The sequence below is a fragment of the Phocoena sinus genome, chromosome 15 (assembly GCF_008692025.1).
Source record: "Phocoena sinus isolate mPhoSin1 chromosome 15, mPhoSin1.pri, whole genome shotgun sequence".
NCBI lineage: Eukaryota > Metazoa > Chordata > Mammalia > Artiodactyla > Phocoenidae > Phocoena > Phocoena sinus.
In genome coordinates, this window is record NC_045777.1 from 86,154,106 (window position 1) to 86,176,301 (window position 22,196).

General features: G+C 59.3%; 1 protein-coding gene across 8 annotated transcripts in view; it reads left to right on the plus strand.

Moving 5' to 3' along the window:
• CARD11 (caspase recruitment domain family member 11) overlaps positions 1-22,196 on the plus strand; it is a 110,063-nt gene that overhangs the window by 80,054 nt on the left and 7,813 nt on the right. For 6 of the 8 annotated variants that reach the window (XR_004345708.1, XM_032604524.1, XM_032604523.1 and 3 more), the window contains 17 exons: positions 571-708; positions 1,810-2,135; positions 4,985-5,164; positions 6,048-6,200; positions 6,634-6,759; positions 7,308-7,505; positions 9,386-9,562; positions 10,487-10,538; positions 12,158-12,240; positions 13,237-13,337; positions 14,354-14,406; positions 16,663-16,795; positions 17,368-17,569; positions 17,993-18,119; positions 20,354-20,594; positions 21,238-21,334; positions 21,706-21,801. Coding sequence is in view for 7 of the 8 variants with exons in the window: in XM_032604524.1 (XP_032460415.1) it covers positions 571-708; positions 1,810-2,135; positions 4,985-5,164; positions 6,048-6,200; positions 6,634-6,759; positions 7,308-7,505; positions 9,386-9,562; positions 10,487-10,538; positions 12,158-12,240; positions 13,237-13,337; positions 14,354-14,406; positions 16,663-16,795; positions 17,368-17,569; positions 17,993-18,119; positions 20,354-20,594; positions 21,238-21,334; positions 21,706-21,801 (2,483 nt within the window). In the remaining variant the exon portion in view is untranslated. Of the gene's footprint in view, positions 1-570; positions 709-1,774; positions 2,136-4,984; positions 5,165-6,047; positions 6,201-6,633; positions 6,760-7,307; positions 7,506-9,385; positions 9,563-10,486; positions 10,539-12,157; positions 12,241-13,236; positions 13,338-14,353; positions 14,407-16,662; positions 16,796-17,367; positions 17,570-17,992; positions 18,120-20,353; positions 20,595-21,237; positions 21,335-21,705; positions 21,802-22,196 lie in introns of those variants that run through there. The other 2 variants (XM_032604528.1, XM_032604529.1) reach the window with 2 other exon arrangements.

Genomic DNA, 22,196 nt, shown 5'->3' on the forward strand with positions numbered 1-22,196 from the left:
CGCTGTGACAAACAGTCAGGTGACACAAGATGAAATTTATTTATTATGTCCACCCTAGGGGAAGGATTGAGTTTTAGGACCTCAAGGGAAGAAACAGCTGAAAAACGTTCCCAGGCTATGTGATAATCCCACTGAAGAACATGGAGCTATTCCTGCTTCCTAGGACTTTTCCTAGCTCCCCACCCAAATACTTATCTTCCTGGTCTGAATCCCAGAGAACCATATATTATTCCGTAACCACTGCTGTACATCCATCCTCCTTCGATCACAGACGCCTGTGTGGTTAATTTTAGCCCTGGTCAGTTGGGAAGCTCTTTAAGACTGTTGGTTTCCTATGGCTGCTTCTGGTTCCACCAGTCTTTGGGGGAAAGGAAACTAACACTCACAATCCCTGCCGAGGGCCTGGCACTTCGATTTACATTAGCCAGACTGTAAGATATAACTCAGGAGTGACAGGATGTGGTGAGACTCTCTTCTTAAGAGTGTACTCTCTGGATGTGAGCCCAGCATAAGACTGGACTCGGAGACATGGACGCTTCTGACCACCGAGTGATTTGGCCTTTCCTCTAGGCCGACTGCTGGACATTCTCCATACGAAGGGGCAAAGGGGCTACGTGGCCTTCTTGGAGAGTCTGGAATTTTACTACCCAGAATTGTACAAACTGGTGACCGGAAAGGAACCCACTCGTAGATTCTCCACCATCGTGGGTAAGTGGCTTTACCATCAGCATTCGGACTGTGATGGGAGGGGTGTGTGTGTGTGTGTGTGTGTGTGTGTGTGTGTGTCCAGTGGTGGGACAGCTCTAAGGTTATGGATCTGTGACGTCAGGACAGTGCCCCAGTGGCACTTAGGAACTGTCGACCACTTATTTCTGCCTGATGATGAAATGTAGGTCACAGAGGGACAAACTGAATCAAGGGAAGTGGGTGTTTACTGAACATCCGCCATGAGTGTTGGGGGGGTGGGACTCCCCCTACCCTCTTCATCTTGTCCTTTCCTTTGCCTACCCTCCTGCCAGTATCCCATGAACCAGAGCCTGTGGTCATCTTGTCATCTTAATTTTCCTTCCTAAGTATTCTTAAATCAGTCTTTTCTCCATATACACCACTATCCTAGTCAAGACACATACAACCCTATCAGCTCTTTATATCCATTCCTGCTCTGATCCAATGAGTTCTCTACTCCTCATGTCACCCTCCCCTACTTAAAACCTTTCAGTGGCTTTCCATTGTTGCCATCTAAAGACCCCAGTGCAGCCCACAGGGACCCTACGTGGTCCAGCCCCTGATGACACTCCCAGCCTCACCTTTCTGCCTCTCCCTCTGTCTGAGCTCCAGCCACTTCGGTTTTCCTTCAGTTTCTGAAATGTGCCAGGTTCCTCTTCCCTTCCCGTAGGACCTTGGCAATGTTGTTCCACCTTCCTAGAATGTCTTTTCTCTCCTCAATAGCTCATCCATCGGGAGCCTCCTCTAATGCCTCTGTCCACACAGCTGGATCTGGTCCCCCTCCACCCCATTACACACTCTCACAGTCCCCTATACCTTTACTTTGTGCAGTCCTCTCGATCTGTAGCTATATTTGCGTGTGATCACTTGCTTTTTTGATGTCTGTCTCCCTTGCCAGACATAAGCTCTACCGGGACCAAGGCTGTCTTGCGCACCCTGAATCCCCGGTGCCTGATGGGTAGTAAGAGCTCAGTAAAATGTTGGTGAGTGAATGAGGGAACGAATGACACCTGCCCCACGTCTGGAACCCCCTTCTTCCCCTCCCCAGTCCTCAGGCCTGACTGGGTGCCCCCCTCTCCACAGTGGAGGAGGGCCACGAGGGCCTCACGCACTTCCTGATGAACGAGGTCATCAAGTTGCAACAGCAGATGAAGGCCAAGGACCTGCAGCGGTGTGAGCTGCTGGCCAAGTCACGACAGCTGGAGGACGACAGGAAGCAGCTGACGCTGACACAGGTGGAGCTGCTGACCTTCCGGGACCGGTACTACAAGATGAAGGAGGAGCGGGACAGCTACAACGACGAGCTGGTCAAGGTGAAGGATGACAACTACAACTTGGCCATGCGCTACGCCCAGCTCAGCGAAGAGAAAAACATGGCGGTCATGCGGAGCCGGGACCTCCAACTCGAGGTGAGGGGCACGTGGCGGGAGCTGCTGGGCCGAAGTGAGTGAGCGGGAAGCGAAGGCCACCGGGGCAAAGACCACCAGGCAGGCAGGCGCAGGGTTTAACACCTGGCCGGGTGAGGGAGAAAGGAAGACGCGGGCGTTCCGGCAGCCTAGATCGACTGTGCGCGTGCGCTCGCCAACCCAGCGAGGCTCGGCGCCGGTTTAGCGCCCAGATCCACCGCGCGTGTCTGCACATGCGCACAGGCCCGGTGAGCTTGCCCTCCTGCTCAGGAGCCCTGCAGGCCCCTGTGCGCATGTGCAGACTTGCGCACCCGGACCCGGCGGAGCTTCCCACTTGCTCCGGAGCGAGGACCCGCTAGGCACGTGAACCAGAGATGCGTACGTGGGCCCAGCTCATGGGCCCTGCACCCGTGCTGGGTGAGGGGGGCGATGGAGGATTCAGGGGCCTGCCCAGCTCTATGGCCCTCGGGAAAATTAGCGAGGAGATGGGCACAGCACCTGTCCCGTGGATTCATGAGATCCTTGAGGCCAGGACTCTGCCCTTCACAGCTGTATCCACAAAGCGCAGCATGGCACAGTGGAATAGTCACTTATCCGTGAACAATCCAGCAGCCAAATGATAGATGTCATTAACGAGTTTACTTCCAAAAGGGAGATGGAGAAGGGAATTGCTTCACTCATCCACCGCCTTGCACCAGCCTCTTTTCCAGCGATACATAACTCAGAACGAAGCCCTGCTGTCATGGAGCTCACATTCTAATCAGAAAAGAAATGCGTCAATCGCTGGTAGTAATAAGTGCTATTAAGAAGAGGGAGAAAAGAGTTTCGGGATAGTGAGTGAGGGTTGCCGTTTTAAATAGGATGGTCAGGAAGCGTTCCTGAGAAGGAGACACAGGAGCAGAGATCTGAGGAAAGGGAGGAGCCAGCCCTGCAAGTCTCAGGGGAAGAGCAAGTGCAAAGGCCCCAGGTAGCGGCCATGCGTGGTGTTTTTGAGAAACAGCAGGAGAGCCAGTGGGGCTGGAGCCGAATGAGCAAATGGGAGACAGCCAGGGTGCAGATCCTGGGGGCTTGGTAAGAACTTTGCAATTTATTCCAGTAGTGATGGAAGCCACTGAGGGATTGAGAGCTGCGAGTGACAACTGATTTATATCTAGAAAGGTCACTCTGGCTGCTGGGTGGAAAATAGACCCTCAGAATATTTATTAAGCACCTGCCATGTGTGAGCCACGGTGCTAAGCACTGTGGGGGACATAGGCATAAATAACCTGATTTGTGCTCAGGTCACTTACAATTTAGTTGAACCAGACAGATCAGTAAACAGTCCACTAGAATTCAGGTGGATTGAGTCAGCGACGTAGCAGGCAAAAAGCAAGAGCTTCGAAATCCTTTGGATTTGACTTCAAATCTGACTTCTTCTGGCTTTACCACTTATTTGGTTCTTGGCCTCACTTTCCTCATTCGTAAATGCCAGTTACATGGAAATGAAAATTATACCTACGCCCTAGGATTGCTGAGGTGCTGAAATATGTCTTTGGCAAGATGGCTGACCTAGTAAGCACTCACTTTGTGTCCACTTGGATGGGACTGGGGATCTGGACCCAGGACAGGTCACTTGGGTTCATCTTCCAAGACTGAGGAGGAGTGTGTGTGTGTGTGTGTGTGAGTGTGACCAGGAAGCAAGGTTCCTGTGCTGTCTCATGTAGGGTTTGGAGGTGTTAACCTGTGGCGGAGGTGTAAAACTTTCTCTCCTAGAACTTTCTCCTGTTTTATGTTTTTCTGGCCATATAGTAACAGTGAGAAACCATATCTAGAACTTAAAAGAACATCTGGCCAGCTGAGTGCTAGGCCGTTTCTCAGGCCCAGGCTGCTTCCCTGCATTCCTCTTTGCTCCTTCCCTCAGACCACGGGCGTACAGCCGAGGTCCCTTCCTTGCTGAAGCCACCACCCTCTACCTGCCAGATTTCTTGAGATGTTCCTCCCATAAGCCTAGAATTGAAAAAGGACACTCACCCATTTGGTACCCTCTTCCTTGCAGACCTTGAAAACAATCTTCCTCTTCTAGGTGTTTTACCAAGGCTGATCAGTTTGGGGAAGCAGCCAGGCTAAGTCACAGAGGTTTAAGAAGCTTCCTCCTGGTCTCAGTTCCTCACACTCGCCTCCTGGGTGAAGCTCAGCACAGCTGGAGAAGTTGTCCCATTTCCAGGGGTAGTAACTGCCTCCTCCTCCAGGAAGCCACTCTTTCTTACACACTAGGTCTGGGCAGGTCCTTTAGGCCAGAGATCCTGTCAGTGGCAGCAATGCCATTTGTTCAACTAAAATCTTGTGTGAAACACAAGAGGCCAAAACATGTACATGTGCAGAACTACTGTGGGATGTGAAGTCAGGGTGGGGCCCGGATCCCCCCCGCCGCCCCCCATCTCTTTGCTCCCTGCGATAACACGAGGGTTCTTGAGGGGATCTTGACTTCTGAGGATCAGAGTTTGGAACCCATCCTAAAAGACCTTTAAAATGGATAACATACCTCGGGGAAACACCAGGTTGGGTACCTTTGATCCTAGTCTGTAATCTGTTCCACTCCACAAAAGTTGCCTGAGGGATTCTTCCAGGGGACGTAACTGCTTTAGAACTGTTCTAAATTAATGGATCAGGGCCCTCTTCCTCAACAAGGAGGGGGTGGTTTGTTTCCCTGGAAGAGGTTTCTTTGAGGCCTTCTCTGTCACCAACTGGAGGAAGCAGAGAGGGGGGCAGAGCACAGCTCATGCTGGAAGTCCAGTAGGATCTGGGAGGCACTGCCTTTTCTGAATGTCTCCTGCCAACTGCGTTCTCCCCTCGGCACCCTGTGGGTGTTTCAGATCGACCAGCTCAAGCATCGATTGAATAAGATGGAGGAGGAATGCAAGCTGGAGAGGAATCAGTCGCTGAAACTAAAGAACGACATCGAGAACCGGCCCAAGAAGGAGCAAGTTCTGGAGCTGGAGCGGGAGAATGAGATGCTGAAGACCAAAATCCAGGAGCTGCAGTCCATCATCCAGGTGAGGGCCAGTGCGGGCACAGTGGGCGCAAGGGAGGATGAGGGTCGGGGACCACAGAGAATTCGTGTCGTCCTTGGGCACCTTAGTCCCTCCTCTGTCAGCGGGGGTGACCACACCACCCACTTCTCAGAGGCACGACATTATGTGAGATAAAACTTGTGGCGATGTTCCCTCGGCTGAATCACTCTGTGAAAATCACCATTCACACAAAATCACTGCCCTGGGTGCTGTGAGAAAAGTACATCCGAGAAATCTTCTTGCCTTAAAGATTCCTAGAAACTCAACTCTCAGCTCTGTGTGATTTGTTAAAACTTCAGGAGCCTCCCCCCACCTTTGCCATCACAGAATCATCTGTAGGTACCGAGGAATAATAGCCCAAAACACATAGGCAGGGAAAGAAAAAAGGCACCCGCCCCTTCCTCTGGAATGATTCCCCCCGCCCCCCAGGACTGGCTGCCTGGCGCGGAAGGCTCTCGTTCAGAGCAGAGGATGCGTCCCGGTTTAGTCAGAGAGATTAGTTGGTATTTCAGGGGAGGCATCTGGAAGGCAGATCAGCCCTCTCTTTGTTGTCACCTGTGAAGTGTGTGGAGAGGCAGCAAGTGCTCCTCTGAGCTCTGATAAGAGCCGGGGCAGAACAACAGGCATCGGGATGTTTTTTATGCTTCTTTCCAGGTGATAAAATTCGTAAATAATAAGCTGCTTAGGGACCCCGAGAGACAGCGACCCTTGCCTCTCTCTGCTTCCCTGGCACAAAACCTTCCGCTCGCTCAGTGTGTCGCCGGCACTTTCGTCTGCCGCCTTCCCGGGCCCCACGCTCCCTGCCCTCCCCCTGCCCCCAGCACCGTTAAACGTTCCCCCACTTCCGCACTCCCCGCCCGCCCAGGCCGGGAAGCGCAGCCTGCCAGACTCGGACAAGGCCATCCTGGACATCCTGGAGCATGACCGCAAGGAGGCCCTGGAGGACCGACAGGAGCTCGTCAACAAGATCTACAACCTGCAGGAGGAGGTCCGCCAGGCGGAGGAGCTGAGGGACAAGGTGGGCCCCATGGGCGGTCGGGGCAGCACCCACCCAGCTGACACCCTCGGGCCGGGAGCCCCTGTGCACGGATGTGTGTTAGTGGAACCTCCAGAGCCCACGCTCTCTTCCAGGGACCAGGTCTGGCCCCTGGTGTAAATTCCCTGTGCGTCAGCACGACACCCGTCTCCCCCCGGCTGAAGGCCACGGGAGGGCGCACCCGGCGTCCACCCTGTCTCCCGCTCATTCCCTGGCACGTAGTAGGTCCACAGCAAATCTCCGTTGGTGGACTGGCCTTTTACCTTGGTCCCTTCTGGTCAGAGAGCTGACTCTCACAAGGTCAGGCCCTGTGGGGAGGCGCAGGCCGGCTCCGGGAAGACGCAGCCAGAAAATGGCTCTCGGCCCCGATAGGTGACCGCTTGACGCGTGTGTCGATCTCCCCCTGTGCTCGCAGTACCTGGAGGAGAAAGAGGACCTGCAGCTGAAGTGCTCGACCCTGGGGAAGGACTGCGAGATGTACAAGCACCGCATGAACACCCTAATGCTGCAGCTGGAGGAGGTAGAGCGGGAGCGCGACCAGGTACGGGCCGCCCGGGGCGGCTGTGCGGCAGGCCTGCGGGCTCCGGGCCGTGGGGTCCAGCGGGAGGTTTTGTCCGGGGCAGTGTCGTTAACTCCGCTGGAATCACTCGTGAATCCATCTTGCCTGCTTCCGTTCCCAAAGTGAATTCTATCCCAGTTCGTTTGAATAGCATGGGGGCCTGAGCTGGGCCCTGGCGGCCTGGGCTTTAGAGTAAGATGGCCAGGTCCAGACCCCGTCACTCTTCAGACGCGTGGCTGCAGGCGAGCTGCCACTCCCTGGAGGCCTCGTCTGTGAAGTGGGAATGATAATAATGGCGCCACTCGCTAGGGCGGAGGGTGGGCTCCGAGAGACACAGCCGAGGCTGGACAGACGGGGGCTGTGACGTGTTGTTCAGGATGGTATCGACTGAAACACCCAAGGGTCAGGGTCCAGGAAGGGGCCAGAGGCCGTGGAACTGACACATGGGCTGGGGAGCGGGCGTCTGGGTGTGACTTGGGAGCGTCGGGGCGAAGAGCCAATCGGCCTCGTCCCTCTCCTCCTCCGGGCAGGCCTTCCATTCCCGGGACGAGGCGCAGACCCAGTACTCCCAGTGCTTAATTGAAAAGGACAAGTACAGGAAACAGATCCGCGAGCTGGAGGAGAAGAACGATGAGATGAGGATTGAGATGGTCCGGCGGGAAGCCTGCATCGTGAACCTGGAGAGCAAACTCCGGCGCCTCTCCAAGGACAGCGGCAGCCTCGAGCAGGTGGGGCTGGCCGGGCGCGTGCGCTCCCGCGAGGAAGCACACCCTTCCCTCCCGCACCCAGAGCAGCCGTGCCCCTGAACCGCGTGTGTCTGGGTCGTGATGAGTAGAAGCCGCTCATTTTGAAGCTAGAAGAGGCAGGACGAAACCCTGGCCCGGCCGCTTGCTGGCCGGGTGATCTCGGGCAAGTCACTCCCGCGTTAGAACCGCAGCTCCTCCTCGGGGGACCTCTGTCGGCCATCAGCCTGCCCCTGGGTTTCCTTAAACCCCTCTGGACGGTCATCGGGTGTAAGACGCCCTGCTCCCATTAAAGTCAGTAGGGCCTGTAAGGAAACCGTCATTTATCTCGATCTGAAGTTCAGGCACGTGTCACAGCGGGGCCCCAGGCGCCCCGAAGTGAGCGATGCCGTGATGCGGGCAGATAGATGATACTATCACTCTCGTAGCTGTGGGCTTGGGTGCCTGTGTCTGCAGGTACCGTGCTAAGTGCCCTCTGTGCCACAGGACTGCCCGCCAGGACAGTAAGATCGCTGTCTTCCTTGGCAAAGGGTAGAATCCAGACACAAGCAGCTGAGTAACTTCCCCGAGGGCATCGCTAGTCAGTCACCCAGGGAAACCGGGATCGGACCCACCCTCCCAGCCCCTCGCCCAGAGGACTCAGATCTAGTGCTGGACGCAGATCCAGGAGCGTGACATTTCAACGCAAGTGTTGTAAATTACGCATTGAAGGGGCGCTGTAGGCGCCCAGGGGTGGAGGCCTCCATTCTGTCAGGGTTCCGGGAAAGACTCCCTACAGGAGAAGCCAGCCTCGGGACCTCCATTTGGAATGCTGTCCCCGGACTTCCCCTGGCCAAGTTCTGACCCCCTTCTGGGGTTGGCTGAAGTGTCAACTTCCTCAGCTAGGCCTTCGCCGGTTCCTGATGGAAACCAGGAGCCTCTGTGTTACGCCCTCAACTTTTGCGCGTTTCCTACAGTTTGTAGTGACGCAGAAGCTCCGTGTAGGCCCCTCTGTCTGTCCAACGTGTAGCACAGGGCCAGGCACAGGGTGGACCCTCGGGGAGCATCTGCTGAATTTATGAACGAAAGCTGTGACAGCGCCTGGCTAGGTGAGGAAAGATGGGGCTGTATTCCAGCCCACGGGGACACCACGAGCAAAGGCCTGGAGGTGTGACACCCATGGCATGCCGTCGGCAGGCCGCGCTTGGCAGGTCTGTCATCCATGGAGTGGGAGGCGGGGACAGGCAGGAGGTGGGCTGGAGCGGGTAGCAGGAGGGAGCCGAGTGGGCCCGTCGGCTAGGGAGGCTGGTCGTGAGTTATTCTTGGACGTGAAGGATTTTGTGCGGGGAAGTAAGGCCAAACGCTTTGGGTTTGGAGGCAGCGTAGCGTGAGGGTGTTACGTGGCCTTGAGGGGACCAACCAGAAGTTATTTACTATTGTTGCACCTCAGCTTCAGATAACGGCTGTAAGTTACTTAGGACAGTACCTGGCCCCGTTGTTATCATTATCCAGGCATTCAGCAACATTTCTTAGATTTGTAGCTTGGGCCTAGGGCCTGAAATTGTGGATCTGGTGGTGGCGTATCAGATAAGGGGCCAACACCATCTGGGAGGCAGTTCCTCTACTACCGTAGACAGCACAGTGCGAGGGTCTGCGCCAGGGCCCCGGCGGGAGGGAGATGGGGGCGGGGGTCTCGTGAGGAGGGTGGAGCTAGCGTGATAGGTCTTGGCATCGGGGTGGACGCGGGGGTCAGGAAAGAGGAAGAGGCCATCCGGAGCTTCAAGCTTGGGTGCCCGAGGGAGTGATGGCGCCAGTAGAGCTTGTTCCTGCGCGCGGCGGCAGCTCCTCCGTGCTCCGTCACGGACACGGCCTCCCCTTGTCTCCAGAGTTTGCCCAGGAACCTACCAGTGACCATCATCTCTCAGAACTTTGGGGACACCAGCCCCAGGACCAACGGTCAGGAGGCTGACGATTCTTCAACCTCAGAGGATTCGCCAGAGGACAGCCGCTACTTCCTGCCCTACCACCCGCCCAAGCGCAGGATGAACCTGAAGGGCATCCAGGTGCTTGCACGCAGCCGGGGAGGGCCATCCTGGGGCGGGGGTGGGGACCGGGGAGCTGGGGGCCCCCTGCACGCGGGGGAGGAGGTGGCAGGGCCTCACGTGATCCTGGGGCGGGTCTCGGACCCCTGAGGCGACTGGACCGCCCTCAGCCCTGTGAACGGAAACCGTGCCAGCTCTGTGCTTCTTGCTTGTTCCGGCGAATTCTCTCATCTCCTACGAATGTAGTACAGTTCAGAGAGAGGAGAGAGAATGATCTAAGCACGATCTCCAGATTCATCTGTTTACTCAACCAGTAGGTATTGAGCGCATATCGCGTGCTTACCGACGTCAGTGGCTTGTGATGGAGCTGGAGTTACAGCACTCATCCTATCTGCTTTGCTCTGTCTCTAGCGCACTCCATCAGCTGAGGAATGAATGAACGTGACTGAGTGAATGAGACGGTCTCACGCGCGGGGCCTGGCGGGGCCTCTGCTCTCCCCGCCCTCGCACACAGGGAGGGGAAGGCCTAGGGCGGCACCTCGGAGGCCGGCCTGGCAGCGCCAGCACCTAAGGCCGGGGTGGCTGGGGCAGCTGCCCCGAAGCCTCGTCTGTTCCTGAAAACTCCCCCGTGCCGTGCAGCCAGTTCTGCTCAGCGTCACAATACCACCCCACCTCCACTCTCAGCCCTGGTACCATCCGAGCCACGTGGCAGCGCCTCCCGTGGGGCGGGCGTGTCTGTACCAGCGGCTGCCTGCGCCGGGCCGGGGGAGCCACGGCCGTGGGGCGTCCGTGGGCATGCTGCGCCCTCTGTGGTTCCTGCGGCCACGTGACGAGGGCGGCGTGGGCTCGCCTCAGTTTCCTTCTTGCCTCAGCGCCGGTGACGTGTGTCTCGGGCCTTGTTTGATTTGTGTCCTCTGTCTCCTTGCTTCCCCTCCCCTCTTTCAGCTGCAGAGGGCCAAATCCCCCATCAGCCTGAAGCGGACATCAGATCTTCAAGGTTAGTGAGACGCCCGGATCCCTCTCCTGTCTGTCACTCTGACTCTCGGTCCACCTGTTTCTCCCATCGTAGGCGTCGATCCTGCAAGGTTAACCCGGGAGGGGTCTCGGGGGCCCTGGGGCCCCGGGGCGGCAGGGTGTCCAGATGGTGATTACTGTTTGCTGTCATCGGAGAGGGCGGGAGCCCCGACCACGGAAACGTCACATCTGAGGTCCTCTCCCCGTGGGTCCGTCCGGAGCCCCGATACTTGGCCTCCCTCCCGGACTTCCGGGCAGGCAGTCCCCGGCATGGGAGGCCACCAGTTCACCCCTCAACCCCGGGTTCTCCGAGACACACTGTCCCCAGAATTCCTCTCACTCATCCTCAGTGCCACTCTGGAGCGACAGCTGGCTAGCGAGGGTTTGCCTGGGTGAACCGGGCACCTACTGTGTGCCGGGTGCTGGCAGGTCCACGTAGATGCTTCCAGAGCCCAGGTACTCGGGCAGGGCCATCGGTGAGGAGGTGGAATGTGGCCCTGGATACCCAAGAGAGCGGTTGGAAGAAGGCTGGAGAAGGATCTGTCAAGGAGGGCACGTGCAGACGGGGTCTAGAAAAGGGAGAATTGAGGCCGCTGGGCACGGCCTCCGGAAGGGCCCCCCGGGATGGAGCAGGAAGCAGAGACATGGATGTGCAGCCTGGAAAGCGTGTGATACAGAAAGCTGTGCTGCCTCCTGGGGTCAGAGCAGGACGGCGCCAGGAACGAGCCCGCAGAGGTTGACGGCCAGGCCCGAGTTCACGGGCTTCATCCCTCCGAGGAGAGCAGGGCAGCCAGGGGTCCAGATCTGGGCTGCGCCTGGTGGGGACACCGGGGGAAGGGGAGCCCTAAGGTGGGGGCCGAGCCACTTCCCTGGTGGCCAGACCAGGTGTTTTAGGGACCTTGTACAGAAGGGAGGTGTAGAGGGCCTGGGGCCGGCAGAAGTGGAGAGGGCGTTTGTGCCCAGGAGAGGGAAAGGGGTGCAGCGGAGACGGAGCCTTGCCGGCTGCCTGACGTGGGGTGCTGGACCAGGGAGGGGACTGTGGTTCGTCCCCTCGAGGGCGCCACGGACCGGGATGCACGTGCGCAGCTGGCTGTGCACGTACACGCGCACGCATGTACACGCACGCGCACATACCAGCGCGTGGGGCTGTGGATGGGGAAGCTGACCGCTCCCCTGCAGCAAGACGAGGGCCGAAAGGAGTGTGCAGAAGCCCCCAGGCAGCCTCGAAGGAGCACAGGGGCTCCAGGGGCCGCGCGGGAGGCAGCACACCCAGCCCATTGGCCCCAGTCCCCAGTCGGCCTGTTTAGTGGGGACGTTCCGGCCCCAGTTCCACACGGAGTGCCAGCCGGGATGCCCACCTTGGCCCTCAAGACAGAAGGCATCGTCCAGCCTTGACGAGGCCGCCCTGGGCCTGTGTGGGGGGAGGGACGTGGTGGTGAAAAGACCCGGCTCTTCCTCAAGCGGAGGGGAGAGGAGGCCGCCCCCACACACACACAGGACGGCCCCAGGGACGCAGTGCCCCAGGGGCTCTCACTGACCCTGCCCTCCCCGTTTTCCCCCGCCCCTTCCGTCTGCTCCTCCTGCCCGATTCGCCGAGGACAGGGAGGGGACACGAAGAAGACGTCACGGACGCCAGCCCCAGCTCCTCTGGGTCGCTGCCCATCACCACCTCCTTCTCCAAGATGGTGAGCAGGGCCCTCAGCGCTGCTCCCCGTTCCGGCTCGGAGCTCGGGCCGGACCCCCCACCCCGGCCTCGCCCGCCCCGCGGGCCCGGCCCGCTTGCTTTCCTCGCCCAGGGCTGCAGCCCAGGCCCTGATCAATGTCTCCTGGCCTCGCAATGTATTTTCACCTTCTTGCCGCCTCCTTTCCCAATTTGACACTCGGTGGGCAGAAGAGACGGGCCTCCGCAGGGCTGCGGCGAGTGGCACAGGCGGCTGACGATCCTGCTGCCGCTTCTCAGCCCCTGGCGACTCCGGCAGCTGGAGGTGGGCAGCCGGCGGGGGCCGGAGCGGCAGAGCAAGGCCTGCCCGGCCCCTGCGCGCCTCCCTCCAGCCCACCTGGGCAGAGCGGTGTCACTCCCCCTAGCCAGGCGGCAGGAGGCGTGGGATTAGAAATTCTAACCCCGAGGGGAAGCCCTGGGAAGCTGGTCAGCCACTCCAGCATCAGGCCCTGAAGGAGAGAGACGATAAGGAATGGCCCCTGTCTGAGCCCAGCTCTGGGAGGGGAAATCCCAGGCACTCAGTTCAGGCAGCCCTTGCCAGGAGCCAGCGGGCCTCGTCTCAAAGGGCCACCCTCCAGCAGCCGAGCTGTCTGCGTGGGCCTCCGCCAGCCCCTAAGGTCTTCCCCTCGTCCAGAGCAGGTGCCCAAGGCTGGGCAGTTCTGGGGACAGAGAACCCCGCCCGTGCTGGGCACAAACAAGGACCGTCTCTCGGGCTCCCACCCGCCTCCCCGCTTCCTGTTCCCGGGGCGAGCCGATGTGCCCCAGGCTTGGTGGCTTCGGCTGCCCCAGGCTGAGCGCGAGCCTTCTTCGGCCAAGGTCGCCGCTGAGAACCAGCTTGCGGGCGCACACTGCCTGTATAGCAGGCGGGGACGCATCTGATTTAAACTTAGTCTGTGTGTATATAACATGTACGCCCGCGGAGGCGCGGCTCCCCGTAACACATCTGTGTGCGTGTCTGAAGCAGCCCCATCGAAGCCGTTCCAGCATTATGTCAATCACGGCCGAGCCGCCAGGAAACGACTCCATCGTCAGACGCTGTAAGGAAGACGCGCCTCATCGGAGGTGGGTGACAGGTGGGGGGAGGGGGCGGGACGTGTTCCTGGTGCTTGCTGTGCCGCTCGGCACTTCACTAACTCGGCAGTCCTTAAGGGAAGCTCGAGATACAGGCAGGATGGTGCCCATTTTACAGATGGGCAAGCCGAGGCTCAGAGAAGGGACACGGCTTTCCCAGGGCCCCCCAGCTAGCCAGCAAATGACGAAACCAGCATCGCTTCGCCCCCTGCTACCGAGAGATCAGCTTTCTCCATCCCATGGTTCCAGAGCTTGGCTTTTTCTGCCAAAGAGTGAGAGACCCTGTGAATGTCCCCCTCATTGCTACCGTCTCTCCCCTTTCCTCACCTCGTGGAGGCCATCAGTGTCCCCACTGTGGAGACCACAGTAGAGATATGCCTGGGCATCCAGGTGTTTCCAGTCACCAGATATTTAGCATCGTACGTTCAGAGTCAGAGGTTGGCGGTGGTTCCTAGAAGGGCCAGACCAAGGAGTGGCCGGCAGGGCTGGATCTCCATCTTGGGTCCTGCCAGCCACCTGGCTTGGGCCTCATTACTGCATCACAGGAACCACACAGGAACAGCTCAGAACTCTTGGAACACGTGCCTCACTCCCGACCTGTCCTGTCTGAGGGAGGCTCAGCTGTTTGGGCCCGTCACACAATGCAGCCCGTTCGACTATAAACGCCGTTAGGCACTCTGCATCCAGGGAGAGGAATGAGTGGGAAGTAGCAGGTGGGGCTGTCGGGGACTCTGCTCAGCGGCTCTTCGTGTCCGTCCTCACACCAGCTAATGCGGCCTCTGCAGGCTCTGGGGCCGCCCTGCCCTCCCAGCAAAGCACCCAGCCTCGTGCAGCCCTCCCATGGCCCACAGCCCTCCACCCACCTGCCGACCTTCCTCTCCCGCCCATCCTGCCCTCTCAGAGCCACAGCCTCTCAGACAGCCAGAACGTTCGGGAAGCCTCGCTCTCCCTTGCCCACCTGCACACACAGTCAGGAGAGCTCTCCTGTCCCCCCTTATGCCTTGCAGCACAGTTGAAGACGACAATGACAGCGGTGGCTTCGATGCCTTAGATCTTGACGGTGGGTACCCAGCAGGTCTGAGAGGCATTACAGGTGTGGCAGCCACGTCGGCCCCATCCTGACCTTCCAGCAGGGCCTGCCTGGGGCAAAGCCTGGCACACAGTAGGTCCTCAGGAAACGTGTGCAGAGTGGATTCCGAGAGGGCTGTCTGTGCACGAGGAAGACAGGCCTCCGCCCGTTGAGTGGCTCGGGCCGGGAGGCGCCTGAGGAGCCTGTCCTTTGTTCCGCAGACAGTGGGAACCATCGCGATGCTGAGTGTAGAATCCGCGTTAGGTCTGGGTTTTTAAGAAAGCATAGCTCTCGCGATCGTAGCCAAGCACTGTGATCCAGTTGCAGTGACTCTCAGCAGCTGTTTTCAGAGATGCTATTGTCGTCCTTGTTTTGCAGATGAAGAAACAGAGTCTTAGGGAGACTAAGGAGCAGTGTGGTGGAGAAGGGACTGGAAGCGGGGGGACCTCTTAAGAAGCCAGGTGTTAATTAAGCTGTTAGCCAACCTCGGCGGGACGAGTGGCAGGCATGGGGCTGGGGCCCTGGGATGGAGATGGGGCAGCAATTAAGGTTGGTTTTCATCCCCTGAAACTGTAGGTGTGGGGCAGGTAGGCACTGGGGAGACTGGAGGGGCCGTGGTAGCCCTGAACCCGACCCACGGGCAGAGCTGGTGTGATGGAGGGGATATTCCCTCGGCCCAGCACGTTGCCACGCAGAGCCAGAAACGAAGGTTCCGTCTCCAGGGAGTAAGCATGCACGCAGCACCCGCCAGCCACCACCCCTTGCAGCCGCGAGGCCCCTGCACCTCACCAGGCCCTGTTACAGCTGCATGGGACACAGAACCTGTGTCCCTGAGTTCTTGCTGTGGCAGAGACTGTGGTGGCATAGTTGAGGACCAGTGGGGAGACCATGCAGATTTGCAGACCTGAGCTGCTGTTTTTTTTTTTTGTTTTTTTTTTGGCGGTACGCGGGCCTCTCACCGTCGTGGCCTCTCCCGTTGTGGGGCACAGGCTCCGGACGCGCAGGCCCGGCGGCCATGGCTCACGGGCCCAGCCGCTCTGCGGAATGTGGGATCTTCCCAGACCGAGGCACGAACCCGCATCCCCTGCATCGGCAGGCGGACTCTCAACCGCTGCGCCACCAGGGAAGCCCCTATTTATTTATTTTATCATGTGTTTATTTTGGCCGCGCTGGGCCTTAGTTGCGGCATGCGGGATCTTTTAGTTGCGGCACGCAGACTCTTAGTTGCAGCATGTGGGATGTAGTTCCCAGACCAGGGATCAAACCTGGGCCCCCTGCGTTGGGAGCGTAGGGTCTTACCCACTGGTCCACCAGGGAAGTCCCCAGACCTGAGCTTCTGACTGGATGGACAGGAGGGAGAAGAACAGGAAGGGTTCCGGCTTCTCGGGAGATGGCTCGGCGCCTTGGGATGGTGGCAGCGTCCTCGGGCCCCGAGGAGCTGGCAGCATGGAGCCGGGCCCAGAATCCTCCGGGCGTGGCCCGCCAGCCCCCTCGGTGCCAGGGCTCCCACCGGCCTGCCTCCACCCCTCGCCAGCTCAGGCTGCCAGCAGATAAAATGAAAGATTAGTGGCTCTCCTTAATTGGTGACCAGCAGCAGCTTTCAAGTGTTAAAAAGAGGTCGGCACCTAATCGAGGCTGGGTGATGGGAAGAGCTCCAGGAGTTTGGAAAGGGGAGAGCTGGGAAGAGAATTCTGGGCAGCCGTCCAGAGCGTTTTGCAGTGTCGGGACAAATTCTCTCTGCAGAGAAGCCTTTGTTATCAGCCCAGAGCAGGGCTTGCAGATCTCCCGTCCCAGCGGCCTGAGCTGTGCAGGGTGGGCGTGTTTCCCTGGGGGGCTCGGGGTTCCGCCGAGTTGGGAGGAGAGGGGGCTTCCTTACTCCGTCCACACGCTGGTCCTGCAGCCCCGCCCCAGACCCGCCCCAGGCCGGTAGATGGTGGCTAGACCTGAGGTCCCCAGATGAAAATTTGGACCCCGATTCCAAAGCAGAGCAAGTGCCTGCTAATGGCGGCCCCTTTCCAGATGCCCCCTGGAGGCGGGGGAATGGCTCTGAAGGAGAGGTTGCCGGGACTGGACCCTATACCCCCCAGGGCCTCCAGGACCCGCTGACCGAGGCTGCTCCCTCATCCGGGGAGGGGGGAGGATTTGCCAGGAGGCAGAAAGGGAGGAGCCGCCTCGGCCACGTCAGGAAGGCCGCGGGCCGCCCTCCCTCCTGCTCGGGGGCCTGAAGCGTCCTTTACGCCTTCGCAGATGACAGCCACGAGCGGTTCCCCTTTGGACCTCCCTCCACCCATTCCTCCTCTTCCTCGCACCAGTCTGAGGGCCTGGACGCCTACGACCTGGAGCAGGTCAACCTCATGTTTAGGAAGTTCTCTCTAGAAAGGTACCGAGGTCACGGGAGAGGGGAGGCTGGGCTGAGGGGCAGGGCTGAGGTGAAGGCTGCTCTCCCCTCGATCCCCTGCAGAGGGGATCGTCCAGGGCACCCGTATTCTAGAATCAGAGTCTGGGAATCATAGTGTCCCAAAGTCCGAAATCACTACCCCTGACCCCCAGCCAGGCCCATGTAGGAAGGGGCCTGCCCGGGGCCACACAGCCCGGCAGAGGCAAGGAACGGGACTCTCGTGTCGGACCGGCCCCGGCCCCGCCCGTGACTCCCCGAAGCCCGGTGGGCTGTGCCCACGCAGCCTTCCCGGTGTGCGAGGAGGGGCCAGCAGCCCTTGCACCCGATGCAAGCAGCCGGGGCGTGTGCGACCTCCGTCTCCCGGTGGCAGTGTCTCCCGGGGCCCCTGCTTCTGGTGTGTGCTTGTGACAGCAGGAGCCGGTCGCCAGCTCTCTCCTAAGGTGGCCGCTGCTGCGACTCCCTGGGGACGCTGCAGCCCAGGCCCCGCTCTCTGGGTGTCCCGGCCGGGAGTCCTAGCCACAGCTGCCTGACCCCCGTCTTATCTCCCGACGCAGACCCTTCCGGCCGTCTGTCACGTCCGTGGGGCACGTGCGGGGCCCCGGGCCCTCGGTGCAGCACAGCACGCTGAGTGGCGACAGCCTCATCTCCCAGCTCACGCTGCTCGGGGGCAACGCGCGCGGGAGCTTCGTCCACGCGGTCAAGCCGGGCTCCCTGGCCGAGAAGGCCGGCCTCCGCGAGGGCCACCAGCTGCTGCTGGTGAGGGGCTGGGGGCTGGGGGAGGCAGCAGTTCCGGTTCCTCTGCACATCTGCTGCTGACAGCGCAGGGACCCCCACCCCCACGCCTGCATTAAGCTGCGGATTCCCGGCCAGGAGGAGGGGTTGCCAGGGGGCGGGCCTGTCAGCTCCTCTCTGGAGGCCCCTCCCCGGGCCCTTCTCTCCACGACTCTTCGCTCGTGTTCCTAGAGCCTGTGCCCAGGCACACGCACGCACACGTGCTCCGGGCGGTGGGCGGGAGGCACGTGAACCCCATTTAAGTGCGATGCTTTCTTCCCTCAGCAGCGCTGAGCTGGTCTTTGTTGAGGAGAGGTGCTTTTGTTCCCCGGCGGGGCAGTCTCACCCCCGCAGCTCCGCTCGCCTCGCCGTGGAGCCCAAGCAGGACAATGTGTCTTTGATATCTAGCTAGAAGGCTGCATCAAAGGCGAGAAGCAGAGCGTCCCCTTGGAGACGTGCACGAAGGAGGAGGTGCACTGGACCGTCCAGAGGTGCAGTGGGCCCGTCACACTGCACTACAAGGTCAACCAGGAAGGTGAAGACCCCAGGCGGGGCGGGCGGTCCCTCCCCTCGCTCATCTGCTGGTCAGGAGGACTGAGGGGGCAGGCGTGGGGCGGGAGGGGCAGGCGCGCTGACACACGTGGGCACACACCTGCCCTGGCGCGCCTCGGGCCTCTGCCCCGCTCACGGTGGAGGCCGCACATCCAGCCGCGAGCAGACTGCCTGGCCAGCTCCCCGCTCTCTCTGCGAGGCTGAGGTTTGTTTTTTCTCTCTCGGGCTTCCCGGCCCTGACGTAGGCAGAGAGTCTGGGGTGACCGTCCCTGCACCCGCGGGCCCACTGAGCCACACCGCGGCCAGGCCATCTGCTGCAGGACAGCCGGGCCTCACCCCCTTCTCATCTGGCCCCCCAGCAGCTTTTTCAGGGTGTCTCCTCTTTCTCGACCCAGACTCCTAGGCAGCGTCTTCCTTCTCCCCAACTCTGAGTTGTCGTTCTCACCTCTGGGGTTTTTCGTGCCTGATGATCTCTGCAGCTGGATCTTGTTTTTAACCACCAGGGGCTCATGAATGTTTCAACAGAGCATAAATAGCCGCTCTCTCTCTAGCGGTTCCCCACCGCCGCCTGCTTGCCCTTCCCGGCAGTGCCCGGTCAGTGTGGAAGATAGTGATGCCCTGTCCCCAGACACAGGGCCCAGCCTTCTCCTCCTGCAGGCGGGCTCCCCCGCTCTGCCAGGCCGGCATCCCAGCCCAGCAGCAAGTCTCCGGGCGCTGCCCTGCCCACCTGCCCCGGTGCCACAGAACCCAGTACGAGCAGAGCCCCCTGGCTTTGTGTAGCAGCAGCCCTGCGTCTGGAATTCAGTGGAAGAAGGGTTCCCTCTGGCAGGATCCTGTCTGTAGGGCCCATCCTCCCGGGCGGTGGAGCCCTCAGATGGTGATTGGTGTTAACCCCGCCCAGGTGGGTGGGAAGGGCCCAACCGGGAATCCCGTCTCTCCGTGATCAGACAGGCCTGCTGGCTCCAGTCTCCCTGGCGTGTGAGGTGTGGGGCCTGTGAGACGTAGCGTTTGAGGAGCTATTTCTGGGCCTGGCGATGAGGACTGTTCTAGCTTCCACCGTGTTATGGCTGTCTGCACGTGGGGCTGATTTCAGGATTTATGTTATGGATTTACGTCTTGGACGTCTGCTGAAAGTTACTGCATTTATTGTATTCATAGTTTTATGCCCTGCTTCCTTCCGAAAGGAGTCATAAAATTTCACACTAAAGGGCAATGGTGTTAACTAAGGTTAATACATGTGCCGTGGTCCTACCACTTCGGAAAACCATCCGGCGGTGTCTCCTAAAGCTGAATGTATACACAGTGACCTAGTAATTCCACTTCTGTGAATACATCCAAGGGAAATGAGTACATATGTCCACAAAGGTGTAAGAGCGGTCATAGCAGAGGTATCCGTAGTAGCTGGAAACGGGATAAATGTACACACCAGAGAAAGGATAAATCAGCACCACGTGGAATACTGTACAGCAGTGAAGAAGAACACACCGGACTTTCCGGTGGTTGGGACTTCTCCTTCCAGTGTGGCCCGGTGTGGGTTCGATCCCTGGTTGGGGAGCTGGGATCCCACATGCCTCGTGGCCAAGGAGCGGAAACATGAAACAGAGGCAGTATTCAGTGGGGACTTTGAAAACGGTCCACACCAAAAAAAAAAAAAGAACACACGTTGCAGGCATGACGTGCAGTGAATGCCAGACACATTCTGGCAGAAGAGCACGTACCGTCTGCTTCCACGTATATGAAGCGAGGCAGAGCTCACCTGGGCTGCTGGCAGTCAGCACAGAGGTTACCCCCTGCAGGGTTCTGACGTGGGCATGAGGGAAGGTTCTGAGTAGCGGTTACCCAGGTCTAGACATGTGTGAACCTCCATCGTGCGGAATGCTTAAGGGTGATGGGGTTTACTGCATGTAAGTTACCTATCAATCAAAGACAAAAATGATAAAACACAAGCACCGTGTATCGGTAGGGAGGGACATGGAGATCGCAGCAGAGGTCCTAGATTTGCTGCAACTTGGCACAAAATTTCGCTCTGAGCTTCTTGGCAGCCAAGACAAAGAGAGAAAGCCATCAGTAACTCAGCTGCTTACTCATCGGGGAGGACAGACGTTTCCCTAACCACGCCCCCGTGATGGGAGGACCGCGTCACAGGGGTGTCGTCCGCGGGGAGCCCAGGAGTGGGAGGCCCTTCACGGATGGGTTTTGCGTCTTCTCCTTCCACAGGGTACCGGAAGCTGCTGAAGGACATGGAGGAGGGCCTGATCACGTCGGGGGACTCCTTCTACATCCGGCTCAACCTGAACATCTCCAGCCAGCTGGACGCCTGCTCCATGTCCCTGAAGTGCGATGACATCGTGCACGTCCGTGACACCATGTACCAGGACAAGCACGAGTGGCTGTGTGCGCGGGTCGACCCCTTCACGGACCACGACCTGGACATGGGCACCATCCCCAGCTACAGCCGGTGAGACCGAGGGGGCCGTGCAGCTCGGCAGAGGGGCTCACGGCGGGGAGCCTCTGCCTGCCAACCAGTGACCGCCCCCCATTCCCTCCTCCTCTTTGAAGCCCCCCAGGAATGTTGCTCTCTTAAATCCCGTTGCTTCACTAAATCCCAGAGCGCCGTCTTTCCATCATTACTGGACAGCTTAGAGCCTGAGCTTATGCTTCCTGTGTTCGATGGTCATCTTTTCCGTAGCCCGTCTCCCCAGCGTCGTTCTGTAATTACACAGCAGTAGCCGCCGAGGGCTGAGCATCAGCCTGCCCCTGGTTAGACGCCCCGGACATCCATAAAGCATCCCCAGACTCTGACTCTGCTGCCCAGGCCAGCCCTGCAAGGCCAGCCTCAGTAGACCCAATTTACAGATGAGGAAACCGAGGCTCAGAGAAGTTAAGCGACTTTGCCTCAGTACCAAGATGAGTCAGTGCCAGAGGCAGGATTCAAGCCCAGATGCTCAGTGCCCAGTCCCTCCCTGGTGTACCCCTGGGGCTCAGAGCTCACACCCTGCGTAGAGCCCCCTGCCCGGGCCAGGCCCCCGCCGGCTTCCCCAGGCCCGGCCCTGGGGTCCCTCCAACCCCTGAGGCTCCGCCCTCCCCTCTCACCTCCCCAGAGCCCAGCAGCTCCTCCTGGTCAAGCTGCAGCGCCTGTTGCACCGGGGCAGCCGGGAGGAGGTGGACACGGCCCACCACACCCTGAGGGCCCTCCGGGTAGGTCACCCAGCACCCCGCCGGCTTCACACCACCTCCCGGGCCCTTTTTGGAGGGGATCCCGAGTGGGAGCCATCCGTCTCCGTGGGATGGTGGATTGCAGGGAACCGGGCTCCTTAGGGCCGCCCCCTCCAGCAGGAGCCCCACCTCTGCACCCTCCCCAGCTGCGGTGCACGCTCCCCTCGGCCGGCTCCGGTCGTTGCTGGAACAAGTCCCGAGGCCCCTCTCACCCCCTGAGCTTGCTCCCCTGTCGGGAGTGCTTTGATCCACGACGGGATCCCCGTGAGCACAGAGCGGGGCTGGGAGCCGTCTCCCGTTCTCAGCGGCATCAGTATGCCGGCGGGTCTGACCGGTTGATAAACTGATTTCAGAACACCCTGCAGCCCGAAGAACCACTTCCCACTGCGGACCCCCGGGTCAGCCCCCGCCTCTCACGAGCGAGTTTCCTTTTCGGCCAGCTCCTTCAGGTAAAGCTCTCGGAGCGCCTGCTGACCTGCAGCCACGTTTTGCCGCAGCCCTGCCCTCTCCCTACCAAGAAGAGGAGGCTGTATCAGAACAGCAGTGCTCTGTGTTTGTCCCCCACTTGCAGCTTTTCACGGCACCTTACATCTTCCGTCCCGTTTTATCCTCACAGTGACAGGTCGGTAGACAGTCTGCACCTGTTGGAAGCAAACCTCACTTTCATAAAAGATTTGAGCAAACTTAGGGCTAAAAGAAACTTAAACATCTTAGTTGCTCAAATATTAATGGAAAAGTGAGGAGAGGAAAACAAACATTCCAGATATCCAGGTCTTCAGATTGAGCATTAAATTTATATCTGAGCATCCTAGCAGCCAGGGAAGAAAGGGAAACCCAGCAGAGT